The sequence below is a fragment of the Terrapene carolina genome, unplaced genomic scaffold, assembly GCF_002925995.2.
Source record: "Terrapene carolina triunguis isolate 2854851 unplaced genomic scaffold, T_m_triunguis-2.0 Scaffold58, whole genome shotgun sequence".
Lineage (NCBI taxonomy): Eukaryota > Metazoa > Chordata > Testudines > Emydidae > Terrapene > Terrapene triunguis.
Genome location: NW_020664409.1, coordinates 31,623,723 through 31,651,337, shown reverse-complemented (window position 1 = coordinate 31,651,337; position 27,615 = coordinate 31,623,723). Strand labels below are relative to the sequence as shown.

Here is a 27,615-nt window from a genome sequence, read left to right as displayed (position 1 = left end):
GAAAAATTAGTTGCAAAAACTATGCCAGATGATGCCAGCGTGGTACAACATCAGAAACTGACAAAGTAGTCAAGGCCTCAGGGCCAATTGAAATAATTATCACATTGCCAAGAGGCATCATTTCACCGGTTGAAACTAGCACAGACTAGATCAGCAGCCTAGTAGTGGTGAACAAACCATCAGATAAACTGAGGCAGCACTTTGACTCAAAATCACTGACTAGCGCAATGAAAAGAAGTCACTGCTCATTACTACTGATTGGTACCTGATTTATCCAGAGCAAAAGTGTTCAAGATTTGTGATGTTAAGAATGGGTTCCGGAATATTGGGCTAGATAAGCCATCCAGCCTCCGGACAACCTTTGCCATACCTTTTGGCAGGTACTGCTGAGTACGAATGGTTATGGGCATCAGCCTGACTTCAGTGGTGTTCCAGTGTAAATTGAACCAGGCTCTCCCAGGAATCAAGATTGTAGCTACCATACTCAATGAAGAGGCAATCCATAACCATGATACCAAGCTGTGACAACTCCTAAAAAGGTGCTGGAAGTGGAATATTAGGCTGAATGCAGACAAGCTGAAGCAAAGAACTGAGGTCTCCATCTCAGATATCTGTGGACTTCTGAGAAATTGAGAGCCATTAAGGAAATGATCAGACCGAAGGATGGTAAGGGAGTCCAGTGATTTATAGGGGTGGCCAACTGTCTTTCCAGATTCTGTATACACCAGTCAGAAGCCTACAAACTGTTGAGGCAATTAACACACAAAAATGCAGAATGGCGAGGAACAGGCATTTGACAGAGTAAAGAAAATCACAAGAGGCATCAGTCCCAAAGTACTATAACCATTTGGAACAGCATTGATGCAAAACCAGCAGCCCATAGCATTTGCTAATAGAGCCCTGATAGACACTGAAAGGGGATATGCTCAGATAGAAAAGGAGCTACTGGCTGTGCTCTTGGAATGAAATGATTCCATCAGTTCACCTGTGATAGAGTGACCAGATAGCAACTTCAAAAAAATTTTCTCTTACTTAATTGGCTTCTCAGAGTTGGTAAGACAACTCCCACCTTTTCATGCTCTCTGTATGTGTGTATATATATCTCCTCAATATATATTCCATTCTATGCATCCGAAGAAGTGGGCTGTAGCCCACGAAAGCTTATGCTCAAATAAATTTGTTAGTCTCTAAGGTGCCACAAGTACTCCTGTTCTTTTTGCAGATAGCAAGCATGAAAAATCAGAACAGGGGGTGGGGAGTAACAGGCACCTATATAAGAAAAAGCCCCAAATATTGGGACTGTCCCTATAAGATCAGGACATCTGGTCACCCTAACCTGTGGTCACAAGGTGGATGTGCATTTTGATCACAAGCCATTAGAAAACATCATGAAGAAGTCACTTCTGAGTGTACCCAAGCAACCACAATGCATGTTATTGAGACTCCAGCTCTATGAGGTGAAGACAAGGTACTGCCCAGGAAAGTCAGTCTTGGTGTCAGATACAATGAGCAGGACATACCTTACAAAGTAAAACACAGATAGTTCGGTGGAACAGGAAATCGAGTCTATCAACATGTTACAATATCTCCGTGTCTTTGATGGGATGCTCCAGGCAATCCAACACAGCATTGAACAGGATGGGGTGCTACAGGCAGTAAAACAGTTCATACTCCAGGGTTAGCCAGACTGCAAAAAGCAAGTGCCACCGGAGGTTACTCTTTACTCCTAGGTAAGGGACGAGCTGTGTGCGCAAAACTGGATTTCATTAAAAGGGGTCTAATAGTAATCCCAGCCTATTTAAAAGTTAACTTCATGTGACGGATACATGCTTCATACCTGGGAATAGAGGCATGCCTGAGATGAGCCAGGGAGTGTAACTATTGGTCAGGCATGAATGGCAAACTGAGAGGTGAGGTGTGCAAAGCGTATAAGGATTGCCAACGCAAGAGTATATGGCCACATGAAATCCCAGCCTTGGTAAAAGTGTAGGTTAGTTCATTTTTAATAGCAGGAATTATATCATCACACTAAATTACTACTCCAATTTTTTGTGGGAGTGCAGGCCAAGGGATGTGCTGGCCGCTCTTCCCACAGCGCCCATTGGCCTGGAGCGGCGAACCGCAGCCAGTGGGAGCCGCGATCAGCCGAACCTGTGGATGCGGCAGGTAAACAAACCGGCCCGGCCCGCCAGGGGCTTTCCCTGAACAAGCGGCGGACCGGCTTTGAGAACCACTGATCTAGATGATCTCTGACGGGTGTCTGTCTAACCTGCTGTTAAAAAATCTCCAATGACAGAGATTAGAAAACCTCCCTGGGCAATTTATTCCAGTGCTTAACTAATCTGACAGGAAGTTTTTCCTAAAGTCCAACCTAAACAGCCCTTGCTGCAATTTAAGCCCATTGCTGCTTGTCCTATCCTCAGAGGTTAAGGAGAACAACTTTCTCCCTCCTCCTTGTAACAGTTTTCAAGTACAGAAGAAGTTATTATCATGTCCCCTCTCGGTCTTCTCTTCTCCAGACTAAACAAACCCAATCTTTTCAATCTTCCCTCATAGGTCATGTTTTCTAGGCCTTTAATATTTTTTGTTGCTCTTCTCTGGACTTTCTCCAATTTGTCCACATCTTTCCTGAAATGTGGCACCCAGAAACTGGACGCAATACTCCAGTTAGGCCTAATCAGCATTGAGTAGAGCAGAAGGATTACTTCTCGTGTCTTGCTTACAACACTCCTGCTAATACATTCCAGAGTAATGTTTCTTTTTTTGGAAACAGCGTTACACTCATATTTAGCTTGTGATCCACTAGGACCCCCAGATCCCTTTCTGCAGTACTCCTTCCTAGGCAGTCATTTCCCATTTTGTATGCGTGTAACTGATTGTTCCTTCCTGTGTGGAGTACTTTGCATTTGTCCTTATTGAATTTTATTCTATTTACTTCAGACCATTTCTCCAGTGTCTCCAGATCATTTTGAATGGATTGGAGTACAATTACAAATTATGAGGCCTAATACACTGCAATGGGATGGTACTAAAGGCTATGTCCCTACAGTGGACTATATACTAGTACCTCTGGCCCCAACAAATCATCAAAGTTGTACAAAATACACAACAACAACAAAAGTTATTACAAGGAAAGATGTAGCAATCTGCAGGGGATTTGGAGGGAGGAGCACAGGTTGAAGGAGGGAAGAGTTTGCAGGAGACACCAGAAAGTCAGTCTGTGTGTGCAAATGGCTAGGAATGCTAGTTGCAGTGACAGCATGTCTGGAAATAGTTCTCTTAATAAAGAGCCAGTTTAGTTTTACAAGCTTGGAGTCTTTTCATATTAAACCCCATCAAGCTGCCCTTCCCACTATTTTTGTCCCCCAGTTGGGATCTGACAGATTTTGGGTCTCCTTCATTCATGTAAGCAAAGGGGATGATCTAACCATTGGTCAAAAGTCAGTGGCCCTTGCTTTGCGTACGTTGTGGCATGATTGCTTTCCGAGACAAGTAAGCAATAGAAGGTATACATTCCCCAAGATTTGTTATCTAGTAACGTAATGGATAACGAACAATTCCATTTGAAGAGATTGTCCAGAAATCATGATTTACAAATCATGCTTTACATCACTCCTATTTTCCAGAGGGAAGAGAACAATGAAAAAAAGACGGCTTTTAAAGACTCTCATAGATCAGGGGTGATAGGAATCTTTTTTTAAATCATTGCTTAGGGAGCTTTTCTCGCAGGGAGACAGGTAAAAGCTTAAAGCTTGCCTCTGAGATTTAAGCTTTCATCAGAACAAGAACTACAAAAGCTAGGTTTATATTTTTCAAAAGACGTTGTAAGCTGGCTTCCCACACATTTATTCCCCTGACCCAGTCTCTTCTCATTGTAAAACCCTCTGCAGCAAAGGAGATGAATGAGATGCTTCTGTGACATCAGGCATATGGAAATTATGGACCAGGCCTGTGATGCTGGCAGTTGAGGATACACAGTACCTCACACTATTAGGCCATAAAACAGCAAAACTTGCCATGTAAATTCTAAAAGAAAAATCTAGCTTACTTTTACAGCATGACAGAGTGCACTGCATTGCAATTGTATACTTAAAAATGTAGTAAACATACTGGGGAAAGAGCAAGTGTGACCGGGCGGTGTGGGGTGGGGATAGGGGATGGGGGGGAGAAGAGACAGCAAATAACTCTGCACCTTATATTTCCAAATTTAAGTTTACCGCTCCTCACCCATTGTTATCTGTCATATTTTATATTTTCCATTCACTATTTGAGTCTGTCTTTTCAAAGCAACGAAGAGACTTTTGAAGAAGGCATTACTTTTTATGCCTACCAAACACCTGGTGTGTATCTACTCACTAGGAGGGAAGCCAGCAAACACATTTTTAAACATGTGTTTCGTTACAATGTGTTAGCTAACACATTTTTAAATGTACCTTCTTTTCCTACTCTAGACATGGCCCATGGGGATCTTGGAGGGAGAAAGAGATGCCCTCGTATGTCACTGCACTACAGCTGGGTGAATAAGTGATGTTTTGGTTCACTGACAGTGCTGAAAAATGGAAAAGAAAAAGTCGGTTTGACCTGAACCGAAACTAAAACTTTTCAGAATTTCCAGCAAATCAAAAAAGTTGACAAAATTTTTGTTTTGGGTCAGACAAAATATTTTGTTTCTCTGCATTTATATTTAAAAAAATAATAAAGGCAAAGGAAATGAAGGGCTAGAATGACAGAGGAGGTGGTGGAGGTGCCCCCTCACCCCCCGTAAGCCAGTGCTAATGGCACTTCACTTGGGATGTAGAAGATCTAGCTACAAATCCCCACTCTGTAGCAGGTGAGAGACCCAAGTCTCTCCCATCCCAGATGAGCACCCTAACCATTGGGTATAAGGCTACTGCTGCTGCTGCCACCTCCTCCTCTGATTTTGTGAATGGCTCCTAAGTCCGCTCATGAATTTAGGGCATTTTTTTTGTCCCAAACTATTCTACAAATTCATGTAAAATTTGCAAATAGTATTGGTCAACCTGGCATTTTTCACTGAATAAACTATTTGTCCAAAACACTTCATCCAGCTCTGCTCTGCACAGCTGTGAAAGCGTGTGCTGGAGTTAAGGGGGAGTAAGTAAGATAAAAACATTGGGCACCCATTCCTCCCTGTAGGATCAGGCATAACTGAGAACTACATTTTTGGAGCAAGCTATTTTTGTGTGATGCAGCACATTTCTGTATTATAAAATGAGTCCAACCTTTCTTGGTCATCTGATAACTCAAAAATAGCTTATTTTTACACCATCAAACCAGTTGCTCCTCGAGGAGGACATGTTCCCTGGAATACTATGAACAATTCTTGGTTAGAATATTAAAAGCTAGAACTGTATAAACTCCTACTCCTTTATAGACACATGAGCTTTCATTATGTGAGCTCAGCATCTCCTAAAATTGTCATCCAGCAGTCCCACCCGTGCTTACAGGACATACTGCTAGTCTTTGCACTGAAGACTCCTCCTGACTTTCACAGATCCTCCACAAGGAAACTATATAGTCCCATCCCAGTACTGGAAAAATGGAGGGGAGACTACAGGGAGTCTGGTAGCCTGTACCTGAAGGCTGGAAGGCATGAGAGTTGTGAGGATAAGTAGAGTTACAGGAGGGGTTTCAGGTCTTGTCTAGATTGAGAAATTACATTGTATTAGAACAGGTGTTAATTAACATGATGTTAAACACTCAGTGTAGACAAAGACAGTCCTTTTTAACATTGTCTCCATGACCAGACGACGTGACAAACACAAGTGTTCGTTTATAATCAATTCACCGTCATTAACACATGTTCTAACATGACACAATTCTCCCGTGTAAATAAGGCCTCAGTGAAACGTGGAGCAAAGCTAAGAAGCATAGTGGTAAGGCTGACAGTGGAAACTTAATAGCTAACTTCTTGCCCTTAACACTGTGATTAATTTGTCTTTTCCATGGAGAATAAATTGAGTTGTGCATTAACATTTTAAGGGAAACTCAACTCTTTGTGTATGGGGAATGGTGATTACGCTGCACCTGTCTTATAACAACATCCCAAGGAAACAAGCATGTTGAGCATTGCAAAAAGATTGTGCTATTGGGTTTAATCCACTTCTCATTGAAGTAAATAGTAAGACATCCGTTGACTTTAATGGGCGTTAGGTCAGATGCACAGTGAGAATAACATGAATGACAGTTTAACAAAGTCGAGTACCAAAGTGCAGTAGCCTTATTGAAGAGAGTGTGTTAAAACAGAACACCCGTACAGAAAGTGAAGTGCAATGCAGTATTTACACATTTTATTCTTAGAACCATTTTTTACAGTGTTAAACTTTAGATATCTTTGACTTGCAGGTAAAATGCCAAGTAAGAATTCATAGAGCTGAGTGAGGTAACACCTCTTTAAAAGTGCAATATCAGTATGACAGGTGTAAATTATTTTTCATACACTACACTGGGTCCAGAGAGTGAGATTTTCTAAAGGCATTTTGAGACAGCCAGATTATTTTTATAATGCCTGGGCTGCCTCAGTTTTATGCACAGCTTGTTAATTTCTGACCTGCTGAAAGCATTTCTAAAATAACACAATATTAATGATACTGTTTCAGACATAGTTAGTTCATTTTATCTGGCAGTTTACAAAGTAAACCACTTACAGATAACACACTATGCTAACTTAATTGAAGGAAGCCAAGAAGAAAGCTACAACTTTTAAAGCCAAAAAAAGTGTATCATAATCATCATCTATTTTGTTACAATATTGCAAGAACTTTGACTTTTCTCTCAAACTTTCCAACCTAAGTTTTATTTTAACTGAACAGACAGCTTATTGGAGAATCATTACAACAAAAAGAATGCGATTATTAAGTCAGGTTTTACTATTCCCTTGGCCGTACTGACGAAAAGCTTCAGGACAAAAATTGGAAGTCTTTTGCAACAGAACAAACCGAAGATTTGTCCTACTAGAGAGATCTGCACAATTATTTATTTGTCTTGTACCTTTGATAGTGTAGTTCAAATCCAACCTTGATCAGAGTGACTAGGAATTATTCTTATTAGACAGTTTACTAAATTTTAAGAGGAATGCAATTTTAGGGCACTCCCAACTGACCAAAGCCAAATTCGATAGGGAAAGTAATTTCTGCAGACCAGAATATCCATTTACTCTATCTAGAGGAGCTCTAGGGAGAACAATGGTTGGAGGAGCATTAGGATCAAATACCAGCACCTGCCTGTAATGTCTTTGATCAAGCAGATACCAGGCTCTAATAAGTCAGCTAAATTTTCTCTCTTTACAAATAACATTAGACTTTTTTCATATCCCTGTATTTTTAAGTCCTATTGTGCCTTGTTATTGCAAGCGTCTGAAATCAGTGAGGAGCATACCAAGGCATAAGAAGGTAAATTACATTTGGATGTATATGTCATGTCCTTACCACTTATTAAATGTATGTTTATTGTTGCTGCTGCATTTCCTTTGGGTTTCTCCTTTATGGTATTATAAAAAACAATAGAGTATTTGCTTTGAGAACTGCTTAATAATGTATGTGCCAATAGTCCAGAGCCACTTCAAAAAGCCAATTACTGTTATGAACGGTTGCATAAATACATACTTAGGAGGTTTGAAAATATATAATATGCATTGGATCAGGTAAATAAATATCCAATATGGGAACTTTGAAATGGGAAGTATTGACATGATGAAGTGTAATGGCTCCAAAGGAGTTGTTCTGTAGTAAAGAGACCCTGCAGGAGCTGTGCTCATTAAATCCACTTATTAAAAATTCTTACAAAGATTTTGATTAAAAACAAAATGACTCCGTTGTTTCAAAAAACCAAAGAAACCTGTTTGTGAGTGCTTGCAAAGTCCAATAGTATCTCAATGTGCTAATTATCATCTGTGGATGACACAAAATTATTCAGGTTAGTGAAGTCTAAAGAGGATTATGTGAAACTTCAGAAGGATTTAAAACTAAGTGATTGGGCAACACATTGGCAGTTGAAAATGAGTGCAGAAAAGCACCTGGTAATGCACATTGGAAGGAACAACATGAATTATTCTTACACATTGATGGATTCTAAATTAACTGTAACCACTCAGGAACAAGACCTAGAGGCCCTTGTAGAAGGCTCAGTGAAATCATCTGCTAAATGCACAGCTGTATTTAAAAGAGTGAGCAAGATGTTTGGCTGTATTAAAAAGGGGACAGACAATAATACTGAAAATTTAATGCCACTATACAAATCTGTGGTACATCTTCATCTTGAAGACAGTTTGGTCACTCCCATCTCAAAAAGGATGCAGCAGAAATAGAGAAGGTCAACAAAAATAATTAGAAGCTTAGTAAGACTTCCATATAAGGTAAAATTTGAATGATTTTCTGCTCAGCTGTACAGGGGAAAATATGTATCAGAATTCTGTTGTTTCATTGGAACTGAGGACTAATTTGCATACAGTCTTCTTGACAAGGGCTATATAGACCTTTCATAATTCATCTGGTCAGTCGAAACCGTCTCATTTTTATTTTATATTTTGGGTCACACAACAATGTTAGCCATGGGCAGCCGGTGACCCAGCCATTGGGGAAGGCTAGCCCCCGGCTCCTCCCCTTCTACCCAAGGCCTCACTCCTTCCCTTCTGCTCCCCCTCCCCTTCTGCCCCCCTCCGCCCAGAACACCCTCACCGCGGCCCGCGGCCCCAGACCCGGTGTACCGGGCAGCCAGCCCACAGTGCTGGGTGGCACGGCTGCAGTGTCCCCAGCCCCGGTGCGCTGGGTGGCGTGGTCTGAGCGCTGGGCCGGCAGCATGGCCCCAGCACCAGTCGCCCTGAGTTGCTGCAGGAGACAGGCTGGCCAGCCCCAACCAGCCAGGACAGAGCAGCCTGGAGCGTGGGCAGTGTCACTCTAGGCTGTTTGGGGAGGCACAGCCTCCCCCTACCTATGATACCCGCCGCCCATGATTTTAGCCCAGATTAGCAGAGAAAATTTGTTTCCTTGAGATCAGAATTCTCTTCTTGTATCAGAACTGATGCCCACTCATAGTTCAGGCAACCAAAGAAGTTAGTTGAAAATATGTTGAAGCCAGCCTTCAGTTATTGATTTGAAACAATAGTTACCCAGGGGACCACTGACATCATTAAAATTTTGAATGTATTGATATCCTTAAAAAAATAACCAATAACCAACTCTCAAGCCTGCAACATGTGCCCATGGCCAGCCGACGGAACGACCTTTCAGTCACTGTTACACTCATCACACCTCCTCTCTCCCTCTACTTGTTTCTTATATCAGCTTGTTGCATTTTGTCTCAATTTAGGCCCTGAGTATGCAAAACACTATGCATATATTTAACTTTAATCATGGGATTAGTGCTGTTGAGGTCAGTGAGAATACTCACATGAGTAAAGTTAATAACATGCATAAGTGTCTGTAGAACTGAGGCCTCAGACTGTCAAACTGTTAGGTCATAGACTGTCTCTCACGGTCTCTTTGCTCAGCACTCAGCACAATGGGATCTCAGTCTCACTGGGGAACTGGTTGCCGCTGTAATAAATAACCATATTGGGCAAATTTTGGTCCATGTGAACTCACACACTCCTGTTCTGATGAAAAAGCCTATATCACCCCAAATTTGATTCCTGAGTCTGCGCAAAATGGGTTTGGCACCTCTGATCACACAATGATGCATATAAATTTCACATAAGCATGTTGTGACTGTAAGAGCACCCCAATGCCAGAAAGCAAGGGGCTCCCTGGTATCTAGCAGTGAGTCTCAGCTGGCCTGATCAGCTCAGTGCACCCCAGCTCACTGTTGTTATAATCTGTATCTAAAAGGTGTCATGTAAGGTGTCATATGAGAACTGGTAGCATGCTGGTCATTATTATTACGGTGTGGTGTGTGTATGTGTGATATATGAAAAATTCTAAATATGTGCTGGAAATATGCTCTTAAAATATGTTTGCAGGTAGGGCTTAACTCACCCCGCCTTAAATGAAGGAATGTGATCCTGCCTGCTTGAATGTGTCTCCAATGTAAATTGAGCAAAGAAAAACAAAAGAAGTACATATACATAAAAGGTAAACAAGGCCATCAAACCAGCGAGTGGGGGAGATGGCCGCTTAACTACCATGGTGACGGGAGGAGACTGCAAAAATTAACATGGCATCAGCTCCCTGGTGGACACAGCAAGTGGAGCCTCCAGGAGGGCTTCCTGACTTTGAAAACAAAGATAAACTTTGAGGATATAAGCAGAACGAGAAAGCCATTTGAGCATCTTTCACTGGATGAGACAAAGAAAGCAAGCACTTTGAGCTCTGTGTTGGATCTGGGCTAAGAACTGGCCAGCCATGCTGGAAGAACAACTGTGGTGAGAAAACTACTTTGAACAAAAGGCTCGAGTTTATTAAGTAGCATATTTTTACTTTCTTTGTAACAATTTCTAAATTCCTTCTACTTGGTAACACTTAAATGTCTGTTTTTTGGTAATAAACTAAATCTTGTTTTATTCCACAACCATCTCAGTGTTTCAAACTGAAGAGCAACATTCTCAGCCAACTGGCAGGCTTGTACTGTGTACTGTCTACATAGCAGCAAACTTGCTAAGGTTTTCTGTGTGCTACAGTAAGAGGGGCTGAGCATTGCAGAGGAGCTGGTTTTGGGACTGGAAGGACTGTCGGTGTCACCCTGCTAGAAGTAACCAGGATGGTGGAAGCCAGGATGAGGTCACTGGGCTGTAAAAGCAGGCTACTGGTGTCAGGGCTCTGAGCCAAAGCTGTACTGCACTTAAGCACCCAGGGTTCCAGGGCAGGGGTGACACAACCCCTTACTTGTTTGGGTAAATCCCCAAAGTGTCACATATGTATGATGCAAGCAGAGTACAGGAGTTTAAGGCAGAAGGGAATCCAACTTTTGCTGAAATCCTCCCATTCCCGACATGACAAAAGGCAGCCCGAGGAAGCATTCAATTAATTCAAATATACAAAGACATTCACAATGAAGGAATCACAATTGCACCATATAAACTATATACGAATGAACCCCCCAATATGTTTAGTTAGTAAAACTAACTGATTATCTATGCATCTCTGATAAAACCACCTTCTCTGAATAAATCCATGCTTTCTTATTTCATTTAATCCTGTCAAACCCATAACTCTAACAATCAGATATTCTATAGCTAGCTTCATCAAAATGAAAGACACTTTCAACAATTCTTACACATAGAGCATGTAGCTGAATAATACACTTTTCCCCCAAGATGATTTGGCAAAAGATATTATAGACAAAAAGCTCTTCTAAGCATGGATGGCTAACCAAGGAAATAAAGAATTCGCTAAGAGCAGGCTGACCTCAAGAAGCTAAAGTGGGAAAGGATAAGTGACATATGTAAAAAGAAAAAAGAATCTTACATGATAGTCATAAGAGGTTGAGAAAAGAATCACAAACAGTACTGTATTTATCTGGTATATGGATATACTGGCTGATGTAGAAAACTCTGAGTTGGGAACAAGGAAAATGGGATTAAAAGTTAAAAAGACAGTTAAATAAAAAGAAAACGGATACCTTAAATTAGCCATCAGATGGATGGAATACTACATGATGAAATAGAAAACTTAGCTCACTGAAGTCTGGCAAAATTTTTGTGAATTCTTAGAAGACAGTTAAACTGCAGTTGAAACAGGCTTTCCACATAAAACTGTATTTTATCCTTGCTTTTAAAAGTAGCCTTTTAAAATGAAAAATCAAGAACATGATCTTACTACTTTATATAGAGATGGAGACATGCACAGCGCATGAAGAAGACATTTAGGAAGCAAAAGCCACACTATTATTGTAGCTTGACTGGAAAGCTAACAATCAATCAAACAAACAACCAATCAAACAAAACATTCGTCTTAGATTTTGCTTTATTAATCCCTGTTTTATATCATGTAGCTATGAAGAGAGCACACAAGGAGCACTTTGCCAGGCTAACAAAGCTAGAAATTACTTTAAAGTAAGGATCCCAAATATGCTTTTAAACTTATATTTAATAAAATGATATTGAATATCACATAAACATTGTGACACATGAGAAGCTGCTATGCATTAATCTATGATTGCTGACATATAACAGAGTGAGATATAATAGTATGTAATAGTATGAATATTGTAAATGTCCTAGTTAGTGAAGTAAAGGTACTGTATAACTATGGTGGGTTATCAGAATTTTCTGAATGAATGTATTGATCTAAGTTAGTAAGGGACTGCGGGAAGAGCAAACAGGAAAGCTACACAATAATAGAGCTAGTTTTGGTTTTCCTGTCCTGTGAGGGTTTTTGAGATTTTAAAAATTTCTGTTTAAAACAAAAACAAAAACAAAACAAAAAACAAAAACAACCAACCAAAAAGAAAATATATATATAAAAAAACAACAACAAAAAACAAAAAAAACCCAACCACTCAAGTTGGTCCCTTTGTAATCTGGTGGCTACACAGTACATCAGTTGTTGCACAGGTTCAGCTGGGATACAAGGCTTTTTTGTTTTGGAAAGGGAACTTAATTATGACTTTAAATTTTAAAAAATCCTTTACTCAATATTTGCTCATTTAGATTCTTCAGCTAAATAGGCTGCTTTTATTTCCTCCTTTGGATATCTGGCCAAGACAGGCTAGGTGTTTTATGTACAAATATCTAAGCCAGTGGTTCCCAAACGTGTTCCTCCGCTTGTGCAGGGAAAGCCCCTGGCGGGCCGGGCCGGTTTGTGTACCTGCCGCGTCCGCAGGTTCGGCCGATCGCGGCTCCCAGTGGCCGCGGTTCGCTGCTCCAGGCCAATGGGAGCTGCTGGAAGCGGCAGCCAGTACGTCCCTCGGCCTATGAATTCTAATAGATTGGTGAGGCATGATTTCTCTTTACAAAAGCTGTGTTGACTCTTCCCCCAACAAATTATGTTTACCGATATGTCTGATATACAACCCCAGCCACATCACCGCCCAAAACAAAGATACATGCAAGGCACATGTGGGCAGAGGGGTTTTGGTGTCTATTTTGTGAAGGACTGTGCGTCTGTGAAAGAGAGGAAAAAGGTACAGAGAAGGCAGCAAGGAAGCACCCGACACAGTTTGAATAAAAACTAGGAATGTGGCCCTGAGAAAAGCCTAGAGAAAGAGCTCCTTTTGAGCTGAGTGCTGGCTGAAAAGGTTTGGAGCTGTGAGCAAGAAAACTTCTCTCCTGTTGTTCAATTCCTCCTGTGTTCACAGAAACAGGAGTTGTTTATTTACAAAGAATGTACACAAGATTACATCAAAATTATCTCACTCCATCATCAATTTCTCCTCCTAACTGGAAGAACCTGCAAAACCCCTGAATTTCTGGCTAACTGCATGGGTCAAAAAGGATCTTCTTTTTTCTACACTGCGAATAGGAACTACCTAGGCTGACTATCGCATTACTGCCTATCTGTGAATTAGCCTGAGGCAAGGGCGAAAGAGATTACATGGATGCCCTAGGATGAAATTAAACTACCAGTTGAGGTTGTGAACCCCATAAGAGATATGGTTAAAGTGGTAATAAAGGACAAAATGTGACCCTGAAGAGCCTAGAAAGACAAAATAAAAAGCAAAATAACCCAGTAATTCCTATAATACAGGAGAAAGAACAGAAACCTGCAGCAGTCTTTTAAATCCTTCTGCAATGTCCAGTATAGGGCTGCAGGTGCTTCCCTCTCTGGACTTTAAAGAGGCACCTGGAAAAGGAGTAGCAAATGACTAAAGATCTGTTTCTTTATATTATAGTTGTAGGGCCATATTCTCCAACCCACAGTCTCTCCTCTCTGGGATCATCTACAATCATCTTTCATTCTCTTACTCATACCCTACCCCACCCACATTTTTTCTAAACCACCAAAACTTCCTTTTGAGTACAAAAAGAATGGACATTCTTCTTATGTGGGTTGATTATTAGAGTTATTTTAAAACAGAAAACATTTTAAACATAGCTTTTCTCATTCTTAAGAAAAAATCAATTTATTGAAAAGATATCTCACACTCCCAGGCATCCATTACAGGCTAATAATGGCACCTACGTACTGCAAGCTCTCTGCCTTCAGCTGCATGCTTCCCAACACATTGGAAATGAACTATTACTGTATGATGAAACACACATTTTATGTAAATCCCTCAGCTGCGATTGGGTGCAAATTACATGGATAAATTCTGCACACAGAAAAATGACCTTTCACATTCATAACACTGTAGTTTGGAAGTTGTTTCTTACTAGCCATTGGTTTAGAAGAGAACTGTACTATCACAGTTGTTAAAGATGTTTTGAAGTTTATGATGCGTTGCCAACATACATCCAATAATGCTTACACTTCATATTTTAAATGGTATAAATTAGGCGGCACATTTTTGATAAAAGGACCCAAAAAGTCTTTTGACGATGAAAACCAGTTGAAAAAGTGGCCTTGTAGGGGGAAAGGGATCAGAGACAAGGAACTCAAGCAACTGTAAGAGTGAGATAACACACACAAAAGGGGAAAAAATTAGGGAAGACTGTAGAATTAACAGACCATGGAGAAAAATGGTAGGTGGAATATGAAATGGCTTCTAGCAACTTGAATGCAGAATGAAGTGATGCTTGCGTGAGGCAGTAGAATGGATACAGAGGAATAAGTCAAAAGCAGTAGGCTCTTTTCAATACTCCTCTGGAGAAAACAGCTTGAGAGTCCTTGTTTCTGGCTTTCCTGAATAGGGCTTTGAAAATACAGATTTTGCTTTTGTTCCCTGATCTGTTTTTTTCCCCCTTGAGTATGAATTCTGGTGATACTGGTTAGTGGACATCATGATTATCTTTGCACGTCAAACAGCAAGAATTTTTTTTTTAAAGCAACCATAAATAATTTAAGATTTGAAAAATTCGTCAACCTCATATCTTCTGGTTTCTGTTACAAAGCCAGAACCCCATTAGGATGAAGGGCAGGAGAGTGAGACGGACATGCCCCTCCCCCACTGTTTGCTATCCTGTTTAAGCAAAGTGGCTGAAGGAGTAATTCATTATCACATCTCGTCCCCTCCAATTATTAAAATGTGCTCACACCACCACAAAGAGGAGGACTTTATGCAGGTTTTATTGTGCAAGAGGATCCTCCCAACTTATCTGCAAGCAGAGGGCCAAATCCTCAGCTTGTATAAATCAGCATAGTTCCACTGAGTGCATTGATTTACACCAGCTGAGGGCTGTTGGGATGGTGTTGAATTATTGTGATTGATATGAGTGAATGTGATGAACATGATTTTGGTATGGCTTGATTTGTCTGAATTTGCTAGAGGATTCTGGGAGCAGGGTTCTCTTAACATCAGACATTTGGTATGGAAATTTACTGAGAGTGATCGGAGGCTCTATCTGTGTGTGTGTTTCAACATGGAACTTCGGAACATATCAGCCGAAGGCCAGCTCACCAAGTATAGAAAACGCAAAAACACGCGATCAGTGAACGTGGCACAGGCTGACCAGGGTCAAAATGACCCTTTTGGATGGCACCACACTAAGAGCTCGAGTGAATGATTTATGAGAGGGTATAAACATCAACTGATTTTTGGTCTCTGTTTTGCAGTCCCTTTTAAAATATTAATTAGGAAAAACCAGTAATGAAATGTCCATAGGGCATATTTCAAGGACATGAGACTCCTTTGAGAGCAGAGGGTATAAATATTAAGAATATCATATGTACAGTTCTTAGTTCCCCAATTAACATCTGAAGAGTTCTGTGACGCTGTAAGACAGAGAGTCCCAGGGTAGCCAACACCCTGCTATGAGGGATTTTTGGAGAACTTTTGAACCAGAGGGCCTCGGGGTAACCAAGACCCTGCTTTGGGGGACATTTGACAGACCAAGTACTTGAGAGAAAAAAGAGAAGAGAAGAAAAAGAAATCTCCATCTAGGACTGGTAGCTAAACCTGCTTTGTTTGCCAATCAGGATACTGTGTAAGGCCAATATAGTTACTGAGGGTTTATGCTTGGGGAATTGAGGCTTATTAGGGAGACGCATTATATAATCTTTTATTGCCTGTGTAATTCTTTCTCCAATAAACTGCTGTGCATTGAGCAAATTAAATCCGAATTTTCACTGGTACCAGTAACAATCTGCCCAGCTGTGGGCCAATTAGGATCCATTTCAACAAGAGCCAGAGTGTGTTGCTCCTGCACAGCCTAGCTGTAGCTGCATTCCTGGGAACAGGAAGAGTAGTAGATGTGACCTCTTTGTTCTCTCCACCCCTGTGTTTTTGGGTCAGTGGATCTGCGTCTCTCTCCTTACGCTATTGGCTCTCCTGCTCCCAGGAAGAGCATGGTTCTATGGTATGTGGGGATATGCAGGTTTCCCACAGTCTGGTCCACATATGCAGAAGAAACATAGCATCTCCAGTGCATTTCATGCCTAGCAAGGATTTGGAGCAAGGATTTTACCACTAGTGTATATATATTGTGCCAAGTGGTGCTTTTCTTTTGCCCCCTCCTGAATTCCCTCTTTGTTACTCACCAGTACTGCTCTGGATGGTCCTCACTGTGGTGGCCGTGCGTGGGGGAGATGAGGACCTCAGCGACACGCATTCATCATCTTGGGAACAGCCCTTCTCAATTGCTCTCACATAGCTGTGGCTCCTCATGCGGAAGCAGCCTGGCATTGGCAAATCCAGGGCCTCTACGGCCTGAGACTCTAGTTCGCTGAACACTGACTCGCAGACTGATTCAAACTGACCATTTACTTCCATCTCACTCACCTGCAGGCCAAGAACAGGTAGTTTCCTGTAATTATATCCCATTAGAGCAATCTATGCTATAATAACATTTACAAACAAAGATGGAACAATACTTAAAATTTCCATTAAAAGTTCCCTTTGAACAGTAAATGATTTACACTTTAAATGGTTTTTTTTAATGCAGTAACAATTCTCCAAGAAAAATATACAATGTGCATGTTCAGAGTCAAGAAAATACAGAGCTACGGACATTGAGGGCTCAGCCCCAATCTCATGTAACTAACCCAATTTGGGCCAACAGCAGGGATTAAATCTGGACTTCTAGTATTAAGAGTCTGCGCCTCTCCAACTTGAATGAAAGGACTAACTCCCTTGGCTGGCAGCTATAACAGACTATTTAACCCTTTTTTGTGAACCAGCTCCCAGAGAGTAACAAAGAGCCAGGCTCTCCTAGCTTGAGTTACACACAAAACCACATGGGCTTGCAAACTTACAAACTTTGCAGCCATTTGCCCGTGTTTATATGGCAATGGGCACCCACATTTCTAAACTCAGGATTGAGCCTTGAGATTGGTATTAAAATTATAATCACCACCATAGGAAAAATGCACATCTGAAACAATAATGTATACCATGATTTCATTATTTCTCAGGCATTCTAAAGGCACAGAGACCAAGGGAAGATGTGAATGGTTTAGGAAGATATGAAAGATGCTATACTGGGATGAATTTTAAGAAAAAATAGGTTGCGTATCAGGCCATATTTCTGAACAGTGAAATCTATTAGACTGTGGAATAACTTCCTACGGGAAATAGTGGAAAGAGATTGATTGCTTTAAAAAACACCGGACAAAGCACTGGATATTATGTTGTAAAGAACAATCCTACATTGGCAGGGGATAAACTAGATTATCAGACAGGTGACTCCCAGAGCTCACTTCTAGGATTTCTTTTAAGCTTCCTATTTTTATTGGCAAGGAAGCCTACACTCTTCGGAGCATAGATAGCTTCAACCATCTCACAGATCAATCCGTCTAAATTGGAGTCAAATAGTTTTATCCCACACTTACAATTTCAGTTTGCTGTTTTCTGCTGGCTTCCTTCATAACTCGGTTTCTACAGCACCTGCTTATACTTTGTGCTAGTGCTGTAGACTCCAACAGCGTATAATAAGCAGATGATGCCTCTGAATGTCCATATTCAGCAATCCCTGCCTGAGCAGTGCAGACTTCATCTTGGACCAAAGTCGCTCCTCTAGCCCATTTATCCTGCATAAAAGTCCCTGAGTGAAATTCTGGCCCCACTGAAGTCACTGGCAAAAACTCAGTGACATCAATGGGGCCAGGATTTCTTAAGTTCAACCAGTGATACTTTTAGATTGCCTTGATAATTATATTATATGAACATAGAGACAGCATTATTTTTATTCCATGAATACTTTAAAATGAAAATTGATCTAAGTCCAAAAAGGAAATCTCCACTGAAAATGTACTATCCAGTTAAATTGGCCTTTACCTTTGCTGGCATAAATTGGAGGTTCAAAATTGTGACAGCGGTGATGGTCATCTACAACATGAGTTATTACCAGTGATTTAGAGCATTGTGACAGGGTCGGGCCAGATGACTACAGGAGAGTGATCAAAGGCAGATATATTAGCCCCAGGTCAAGCAGGTCCCTTTTCCCTGGGTAAGGTAACAGGGGCAGTTCCAGAACAATGAGGAACTTGCTGGAACAAATTAAGGCAGACAGGCTAATTAGGACACCTGGAGCCAATTAAGAAACTGCTAGAATCAATTAAGACAGGCAGGCTAATCAGGCCATCTGGTTTAAAAAGGACCTCACTTCAGTCAGTGATGGGCGCGTGTGAGGAGCTGGGAGTAAGAGGTGCAAGAAGCTGAGAGTGAGTAGGCGTACTGCTGGGGGACTGCGAAGTACAAGCATTATCAGACACCAGGAGGAAGGTCCTGTGGTGAGAATAAGGAAGGTGTTTGGAGGAGGCAATGGGGAAGTAGCCCAGGGAGTTGTAGCTGTCACGCAGCTGTTACAGGAGACGCTATAGACAGCTGCATTCCACAGGGCCTTGGGCTGGAACCCAGAGTAGAGGGCGGGCCTGGGTTCCCCCCATCCCCTCAACTCCCTATTTGATATGTGGGTCCCACCAGAGGGGAAGGTCTCTGGCCTGTCCCCCGACCCATTAGGTGGGCCAGCAGAGACTGCGGGGATTGTTCTCCTCTTTTTCCCAATGCTGGCCAGTGATGAGGTTAGCCGAATGAACGGCAGGTTTGTGCCACTAACAAAAGGAGCCAAACTGAAGACTGCCGTGAACCTCTGAGGCGAGCAAATCCGCCAGAAAGCGCAGAATGTACCAAGTTTGAGGAGGAACTTTATCACAGCATACAACACCAAATGAAATACAGTGCCTTACACTAGTTGGCAAAAAATACACAACATGCAAGAATACCCTTGCAGAATAACATATCTGACTATGATGTTTTAATGTGCATATTCATTCAAGTTTTCCCAAAGAAAATTACCTTTTATCTTAGCACCGTTTTAGGGCCCAACTCTGTGAAGTACTGAGCATCCTTCGCTCCCACTGTTTTTAAGCAAAGTTGAGGGCACTCAACACATCCCTGACCTGTGTCCTATTTTGCATGCATGGCAGCTAGACAGATATGACAGCATGATGACTCCGTATGCATATTTTATATAAGGGCAGGCTATTCTACTGTTTCAACACTCACAATTTAAAATGCCCCAGAGTACACAATATTCAACTGACAGACTGTAGCTGGCACAAAAGAGGATGTTATGATTTTTCAGGAAAATAATGCACATCTTCATAATTAATATGTGAACCAAACACATATGTACCATGTACATTGTAAAGTCAAAGCTCTATCAGAATTTAAAAAAATGTGTAAAAGGAGCTAATAAACCTTTTCAAAATATTGGATTAATGTCAAAACAACAATTGTGGAATAGAAAATACCAGTAACCCTTATTCTTTTTCCCCTCAAACATTTTATGGTCCCCACTCCTTAAAGGAAAACTCATTCTCACTAGGACTCCAAGTCCTACATTTTTAGAAGTGGCTCGTTATTTTGTATGCTAAACCTGAAACTTCTTAGAGGGAGTGTTGAGCACCTGTCCACTAAAAATCGGGCCCCTTTAAGACATTTCATGTTGTGCAACCAAAATCACCAAACAATTTTTAAAATTTAGACTATGACATTTTGAAATCTTCTTCCTTCACAAAAATGTACACGAAAAACATCCCCATAAGTCCTTTTAAAATTCAAATGCTTTTGAAAATATGTAATCTGTTGCATGTCTGACTTCAATGCACAAACAAAAAGGGTTTCTGGTTCTACATATTGCACATACAGCTGAATTGGCTGGGGACTGATTTTGATCTTGTCCTTAGCTGTGCATGCTTGCCACCCACCTGACTAATGGTGCTCATGGCTCTCATGTAGCTCTCATTCCGGGAACGGAATTTAGGAGAAGTTAACAGACTTGCAGGGTCCAGACTGTCCAAACTCCTATTGATTGAGACTTCACTCACTGCCCTCAAGTAACTGTGGCTCCGGATTTGAAGTTTTGGAGAGTGTTCGCTGGATATCCTTGAAGGAAACAGTGGGAAAGAGACATTTCATCAAATCCAAATAGCTTAACCGTGACTGGGAATGACAGTAAATTGTTCTGCAGGAAAGTAAGACTCAAACCAGAAATTATGTAACCCTGGGGCATATATAAATTCAGTACGGTACTGCAAATCGGCCAGTTCCAGTTCGTTTATAAGTACAAATTTGATAAGTGCTTGTATACACATGCTAGAAGTCTAACTACTAAGATGAGTGAACTTGAGTGCCTGGTATTAAATGAGAATATTGATATAATGGGCATCACATAAACTTGGTGGAATGATGATAATCAATGGGACACAGTAATAGCAGGGTACAAAATATATCGGAAGGCCAGAACAGGTCATGCTGGTGGGGGAATGGCACTATATGTGAAAGAAAGTGTAGAGTCAAATATAATAAAAATCTTAAATGAACCAAACTGTACCATAGAATCTCTATGGATAGAAATTCCATGCTTGAATAAGAAGAATACAGTATAACAATAGGGATATACTACCGACCACCTGACCAGGATGATGAGTGATGGGAAATGCTCAGGGAAATTAGAGGCTATAAAAACAGAAAACTCAACTGTAATGGGGGATTTCAACTATTCCCATACTAACTGGATACATATCACCTCAGGATGGGATGCAGAGATAAAGTTTCTTGACACCATAAATGACTGCTTCTTGGAGCAGCTAGTCCTGGAAACCAAAAGATGAGCGGCAATTCTTGATTTAGTCCTAAGTGGAGCGCAGGATCTGGTCCAAAGGCTGAAACACTTGATAATAGCGACCATAACTAAAGCTCTGATTTTGTCATGGATATTTTTAGTAAACGTCAGGGACAGGTCACGGACAAAAAACAAAAAATCATGGAAGCCGTGACCTGTCCCTGACGTTTACTAAAAACATCCCTGACAAAATGGGGAGGGAGGAGGGTCCAGCAGCCTGCCCCCCCCCCCCCCACAGCGGCTGATAGCTGCAGAGACCCCATTGCCCTGTGGCTGGGAGCTGCAGGGGGAGTGTGCCCCCTGTTGCTCGAGGCAGTAGGGGAGCTGCAGGGTGGGGCCTGCTAGTGGCGGCATTTGGGAGCTGCAGGGGGCCCCCCGCCCGCAACCACTGAGCAGCTCCAGGGTCCCTCTGCTGCTGTCGCTGGCGACTGGGAGCTGTGACGGGGCCCTGGCTGCTTGTGGCGGCTAAGCTGCTGCAGGGGAGACCCCTGCCAGTGGCAGTGGCTGGGCAGCTCAGGAATCACCACCGGCGGTGCCAGGTGGTCAATTGCAGGGGGTCCCACCACCTGCAGCTGCTGGCCAGCTATGGGAGGGCCCCCCGCTGCCCATGGAGGCTGGGCTGCTGTGGGGCCCCTGCTGCCGCCAGTGACTGGTAAGCTGCAGGGCCCCCAATGTCATGGAGCTCGCTGGAAGTCACGGATTCTGTGACTTCCACGTCCTTCGTGACATAATCTTAGCCTTACCCATAATACAATTAAATTTAACATCCCTTGGGTAGGGTGGGGTGGGAGAGAGACACCCAAAGGAGCCCACCACAGTATCATTTAACTTCAGAAAGGAGAATAATAATAGGATATAATAATAGGACACAATAATAGGAAGCTAGTTAAAGAGAAATTAAAAGGTACAGTCCCAAAAGTGAGATGCCTGCAAGATGCATGGAAACTTTTTAAAAACACCATAGTAGAAGCTCAAATTAAATGTATGCCCCAAATTAAAAACATAGTAAGAAGACCAAAAAAGTGCCACCGTGGCTAAACAACAAAGTAAAATGAAGTGGTTAGAGGCAAAAAGGCATCCTTTAGAAACAAAGAATCCTACTGAGGAAAATAGAAAGGAACATAAACTCTGGCAAAACAAGTGAAAAGGTATAATTACAGGCCAAAGGTACAATCTGGTTCATTTAAGATTTTTATTATATTTGACGCTATGCTTTCTTTCACATATAGTGCCACTCCCCCACCAGCACGACCTATTCTGTCATTCGTATATATTTTGTACCCTGGTATTACTGTGTCCCATTGATTATCATCATTCCAACAAGTTTATGTGATGCCTATTATATCAATATAAGGCCAAAAAAGAATTTGAAGAGCAGTTAGCCAAAGCTTATAAACTAACAGCAATTTTTTTTTTAAGTACACCAGAAGCAGGAAGCTTTTTAAACAATCAGTGGGGCCACTGGACAATCGAGGTGCTAAAGGAGCATTCGAAGAAGATAAAGCCATTGCGGAGAAGTTAAATGAATTATTTGCATCAGTCTTCACTGCAGAGGATGTGAGGGAGGTTCCCACACCTGAGCCATTATTTTTAGGTGAGATATCTGAGGAACTGTCCCAGATTGAGGTGTCATTAGAGGAGGGTTTGGAACAAATTGATAAATTTGTAGTAAGATGGTATTCACCCAACAGTTCTGAAGGAACTCAAATGCAAAATTGCAGAACTATTAACTCTGGTATGTAACCTATCATTTAAATCAGCTTCTGTACCAGATGAGTGGAGAATAGCTAATGTGATGCCAATTTTTTAAAAAGCCTCCATATCCTGGCAATTACAGACCAGTAAGTTTAACTACTGTGTCAGGCAAATTGGTTGAAACTACAGTAAAGAAGAGAATTATCAGACACATAGACGAACATGATTTGTTGGGGGCAGAGTGAACACGACTTTTGTAAAGGGAAATCATGCCTCCCCAATCTGTTAGAATTCTTTGAGGGTGTGAACAAATGTGTGGACAAGGGTGATCTAGTGCAGCGGTTCTCAAACTTTAGTAACCCGAGGACCCTCATTTTGATTTAAAATTTTGCCGTGGACCCCCAAGCCCCCTGCTCAGCCCTAGGCCCTGCCCCCACTCCACCCCTTCCCCCAAGACCCCACCCCAAATCTTCTTATCCCTGCTCCACTCCTGCCCCTCCTGTTCCCCGCCTCTTTCCACCCCCTCCCCCAAGTGCCCCAGTCCCCCATCCTCCCTCTCCTTCCCTGCACCTCCTGCACTCCAGGGAACAGGTTCCCCGGTGTGCAGGGGGTGCTGCGAGGGAGGGGGATGAGTTAATCAGCAGGGCCCACGGATCTCCTGGACTTCCCTCACGGACCCCAGTTTGAGAAACGCTGATCTAGTGGATATAGTGTACTTTCAGGAAGCATTTGACAAGGTCCCACACTGAAGGCTCTTAAGCAAAGTAGGCAGTTATGGGATAAGAGGGAAAGTCCTCTCATGGATCAGTAGCTGTTTAAAAGACAGAAAACAAAGGGTAGGAATAAATGGTCAGTTTTCAGAATGGAGAAAGGTAAACAGTGGTGTCCCCCATGTGTATGTACTGGGACCAGTGCTGTTCAACATATTCATAAATAATCTGGAAAAAGGGGTAAACAGTGAAGAGGCAAAATTTGCAGACGATACAAAATCACTCAAGATAGTGAAGTCCAAAGCAGACTGCAAAGAATTACAAAGGGATCTCACAAAACTAGGTGACTGGGCAACAAAATGACAGATGAAATTCAATGTTGATAAATGCAAAGTAATGTACACTGGAAAACAGAATCCCAACTATACATATAAAATGATGGAATCTAAATTAGCTGTTACCACTCAAGAAAGCGATCTTGGAGTCATTGTGGATAGTTCTCTGAAAACATCAGCTCAATGTGCAGCAGAAGTCAAAAAAGCTAATGGAATGTTAGGAACCATTAGGAAACAAATAGATAATAAGACAGAAAATATCATATTGCCTCTATATAAATCCATGGTACTCCCTCATCTTGAATACTGTGTGCAGATGTGGTCACACCATCTCAAAAAAGATATATTGGAATTGGTAATGATTAAAGGTATGGAACAGCTTATGTATGAGGAGAGATTAAAAAGACTGGGACTTTTCAGCTTGGAAGAGAGACAGCTAAGAGAGGATATGATAGAGGTCTATAAAATCTTGACCTGTATGGAGAAAGTGAATAGGGAAATGTTATTCCCTCCTTCACAGAACACAAGAATTACGGGTCACCCAATGAAATTAATAGGCAGCAGGTTTAAAACAAACGAAAGGAAGTACTTCTTCACACAATGCACAGTCAACCAGTGGAACTTGTTGCCAGGTGATGTTGTGAAGTCCAAAACTATAACAGGGTTCAAAAAAGAACTAGATAGGTTCATGGGGATAGCCTCGTCAATGGCTATTAGCCAGGATGGTCTGGGATACAACTCCATGCTCTGAGTGTCCCTAGGCCAGTGTTTGCCAGAAGCTGGGAGTGGATGAAAGGGGATGGATCACTTGATTGCCTGTTCTGTTCATTCCCTCTGAAGCACCTCGCATTGGTCACTGTCAGAAGACAGGATACCGGTTAGATGGACCATTGGTCTGACCCAGTATGACCATTATGATGTTCTTATATACCCAAACTGACTTTCCATTTTGTTTGGTAGGTTTTGGGTTTTTGTTTGTTTGTTTGTTTTGGTAAATCAAGGACAAATCAGTCACAACATCATAATCTGCACTATATTTATTGACAGACTAGTCCAAAGCAAAACTTCATGCTGTAATGACAACAGCAGAGGTGAGCTTTATGGGAACCATAGCAAGTAGTGCAATGGGTGTTACTTTTAAAGCAATTAGACAACGGACTGTTTGCATTAAGAGTAAAGTGCTGAAGGATACACATTCCATTATTAAAAGAGAAGTGAAGACGTGGTGAATGCCGTCAAAGAAATGGCTGTTTCAAACATAATATACTGAAGGAATCTCATTACAATGACCATCAATAAGGGGGACAGGGAGTCCAGAAGAAAAGACCTAATGGAAAGCCATATAGTTGACTGGGTCATCAAGCACAGAGCTGCTGAGCATCTACTGTTCGTACTGAAATCAGTGGGAGTTGTAGGTGCTCAGTTCCTCTTAGGGTTTGTCTCATAGGGAGGTAACCTGGTGCTAATCTTTTGCAATATACATTTGATACATAGATAGGCTATGTATTTTATAGCATATTCCAGTTTGATGTGACAGCTTGCTTCTTATGGAATTCTAGGAGATAAGGGCCGCTAACTGTAAATCAATTACATATGATGTACACGAAATGCAGCTGGGGTCATTGGACAACCTAACCCTATAGTAAATCATTCCAAGAATATACTGCTATATGGGTGTAATTTGGTTACATTCAATAGTTATTTTGGATAGTGACAATAGCTGCCAGGCTGTAGGCATTTTTCATGTCAAACAGCTATTTTCCATTTTCAGGAAACACATTAAGTAGCTTGTAAATGCACATTCATTTAAATTCAAAAGTTTGAAAAGTCCATTTCTGTTTTTCCACCTATAATGAACACATCATTAGAAAAATGGGGAACTGGCTAGAAGTAATATAGCTGAAGGTCCTCTTTCATCACACTGGGCCAGACCGACCAACGATAAATACATTTCCTTAACTGATGTGTTATTTGACCCAAAGCAACAATATTGTCATCGTAAGTGGGAATAATATTTTGTATGGATTCCAGTGTCAATAGTGACCCTCTAGTTGTGATTTCGTATACTGAAATTGTAGCAAAGGAAATCATCTCTCTTTTACGGGACAAATGCTATTTAAAATTAAATTATTGCACTGCCTTGTTCATCATAGTTATCTGATCATGCACATTTCAAATATTTTTGTTAGTAAAACATTTCAGAGATGCTGTTTTGGGACAGGTTAGAGAGGGTCCCTTATGCTGGGGTTGAGGGAATCGTTTTTAGACTTGCAACTCATTTGATGTTTTGTTGAGTCCTGACACTGAAGAATTTCTTGAAAGGAAAGAAAACTTATTTTAGTTTCCACAAGTTTATCTCCAATAATGAGGGGTTTTGGAGTATTTGGAAAAACAATTATAACTTCAGTTCATCTTTTGATTTCTCTCTCTCTGAGTTTGTAGCCAACTGTATTTCTGTTACCCATTGCAGACTCATTTACTGAGGTGGGTGTCCAAATTTTATATCAACAGTGGCTGACAACACTGGAACCTTACTAGGCACAGCAGGGCCACATATTCTTTTGCCCAAAATGGAACAAATTGCAGCCTCAGCCATTCAAAGCTACAAGTCCCTATATGAAATGCTCCATCTGAGCAACTTTCTACGTAGATAAAGATGGCACAGTATGGTCTCCACGGGCTGTATCACCATATAAAGAGGATGGCAGCCACACACCAAAGTGGTCTCCATCATGGCCTTCCACTTAAACAAACAGCTTCAGAGATTTTTTTTTTTAAAGAGCACTGAGTGCAGTAAATGTTGAAAGGAACAGCTCTTCTACATCAAACATGATTTCTCCTCTCCCCCCCCCCCCCGGGGGGGGGGAATGCCCTCAGTTTCTTACAAAGTTGGCTTTGTCACAATCAGGGCCGGCTCCAGGCACCAGCTTGCCAAGCAGGTGCTTGGGGCGGCCACTCCAGAGAGGGGCGGCAGGTCCAGTGATTCAGCGGCAATTCGGCGGACGGTCCCCCACTCCCGCTCGGAGAGAAGGACCTCCCACTGAATTGCCGCCGCAGATTGTGTTTTTTTTTTTTTTGGGCCGCTTGGGGCGGCCAAAACCCTGGAGCCGGCCCTGGTCACAATATTGAACGAGTCAGTTTTCCATTGTGAAATGGAAACCTCACTACTGTGTGTGTATGTCTGTGTATGAATGAATGAGAATGAGAGACAAAAAACACAATATTAATCATAAGAAACACACACACAAGGCTGACTTTAAAGAGAACCTGTGTGCCATTCTGTGTTTACTTTCTGCAAGCAATTACAGATATTGTGCACTCAAATAGCTAATAGTAGTTATTTGTATGTGCAGTTTCCCAACTGCACACATAAGTCTGGTAACTGTCTACATATAATAGGTGTGCAGTTTGATTGTGTAATTGTACACATAACTAGTTTAATAGTTAGACCCCATCCGTAATTATGACAATACTGTAAAACCTATTAATAACAACTGGAATGCCATGTTCTCTGGACGATGTAATAAAAATGAATTTGAACAATTTATTATTAGAGAATTATTATTAAAGAATTCTGTCACCATTTGAAGACTGGTCATTCATTTGCCTTCTTCAAGCAGTGAGTCAGTAATTGGATGGACTAGATATCAAAAATGTTCAGATTACTCTTGGGGCAATAATTCCAGATTTCCAAATGGAAACTGGAATTCCATTTAAGATACTCTCCAGCAGTGCTCAAACACAACACACACACACACAC

The 27,615-nt window shown here is 41.5% G+C and overlaps 1 protein-coding gene across 4 annotated transcripts in view; it reads right to left on the bottom strand.

The window, feature by feature from the left end:
• DLGAP1 (DLG associated protein 1) overlaps nucleotides 1–27,615 on the bottom strand; it is a 208,058-nt gene that overhangs the window by 115,508 nt on the left and 64,935 nt on the right. For all 4 annotated transcript variants that reach the window (XM_026647331.1, XM_026647330.1, XM_024212136.1 and 1 more), the window contains exons 3-4: nucleotides 20,199–20,376; nucleotides 16,530–16,770 (exon numbers count right to left, since the gene is read on the bottom strand). In XM_026647331.1, the coding sequence (XP_026503116.1) occupies nucleotides 16,530–16,770; nucleotides 20,199–20,376 (419 nt within the window). The remainder of the gene's footprint in view (nucleotides 1–16,529; nucleotides 16,771–20,198; nucleotides 20,377–27,615) is intronic.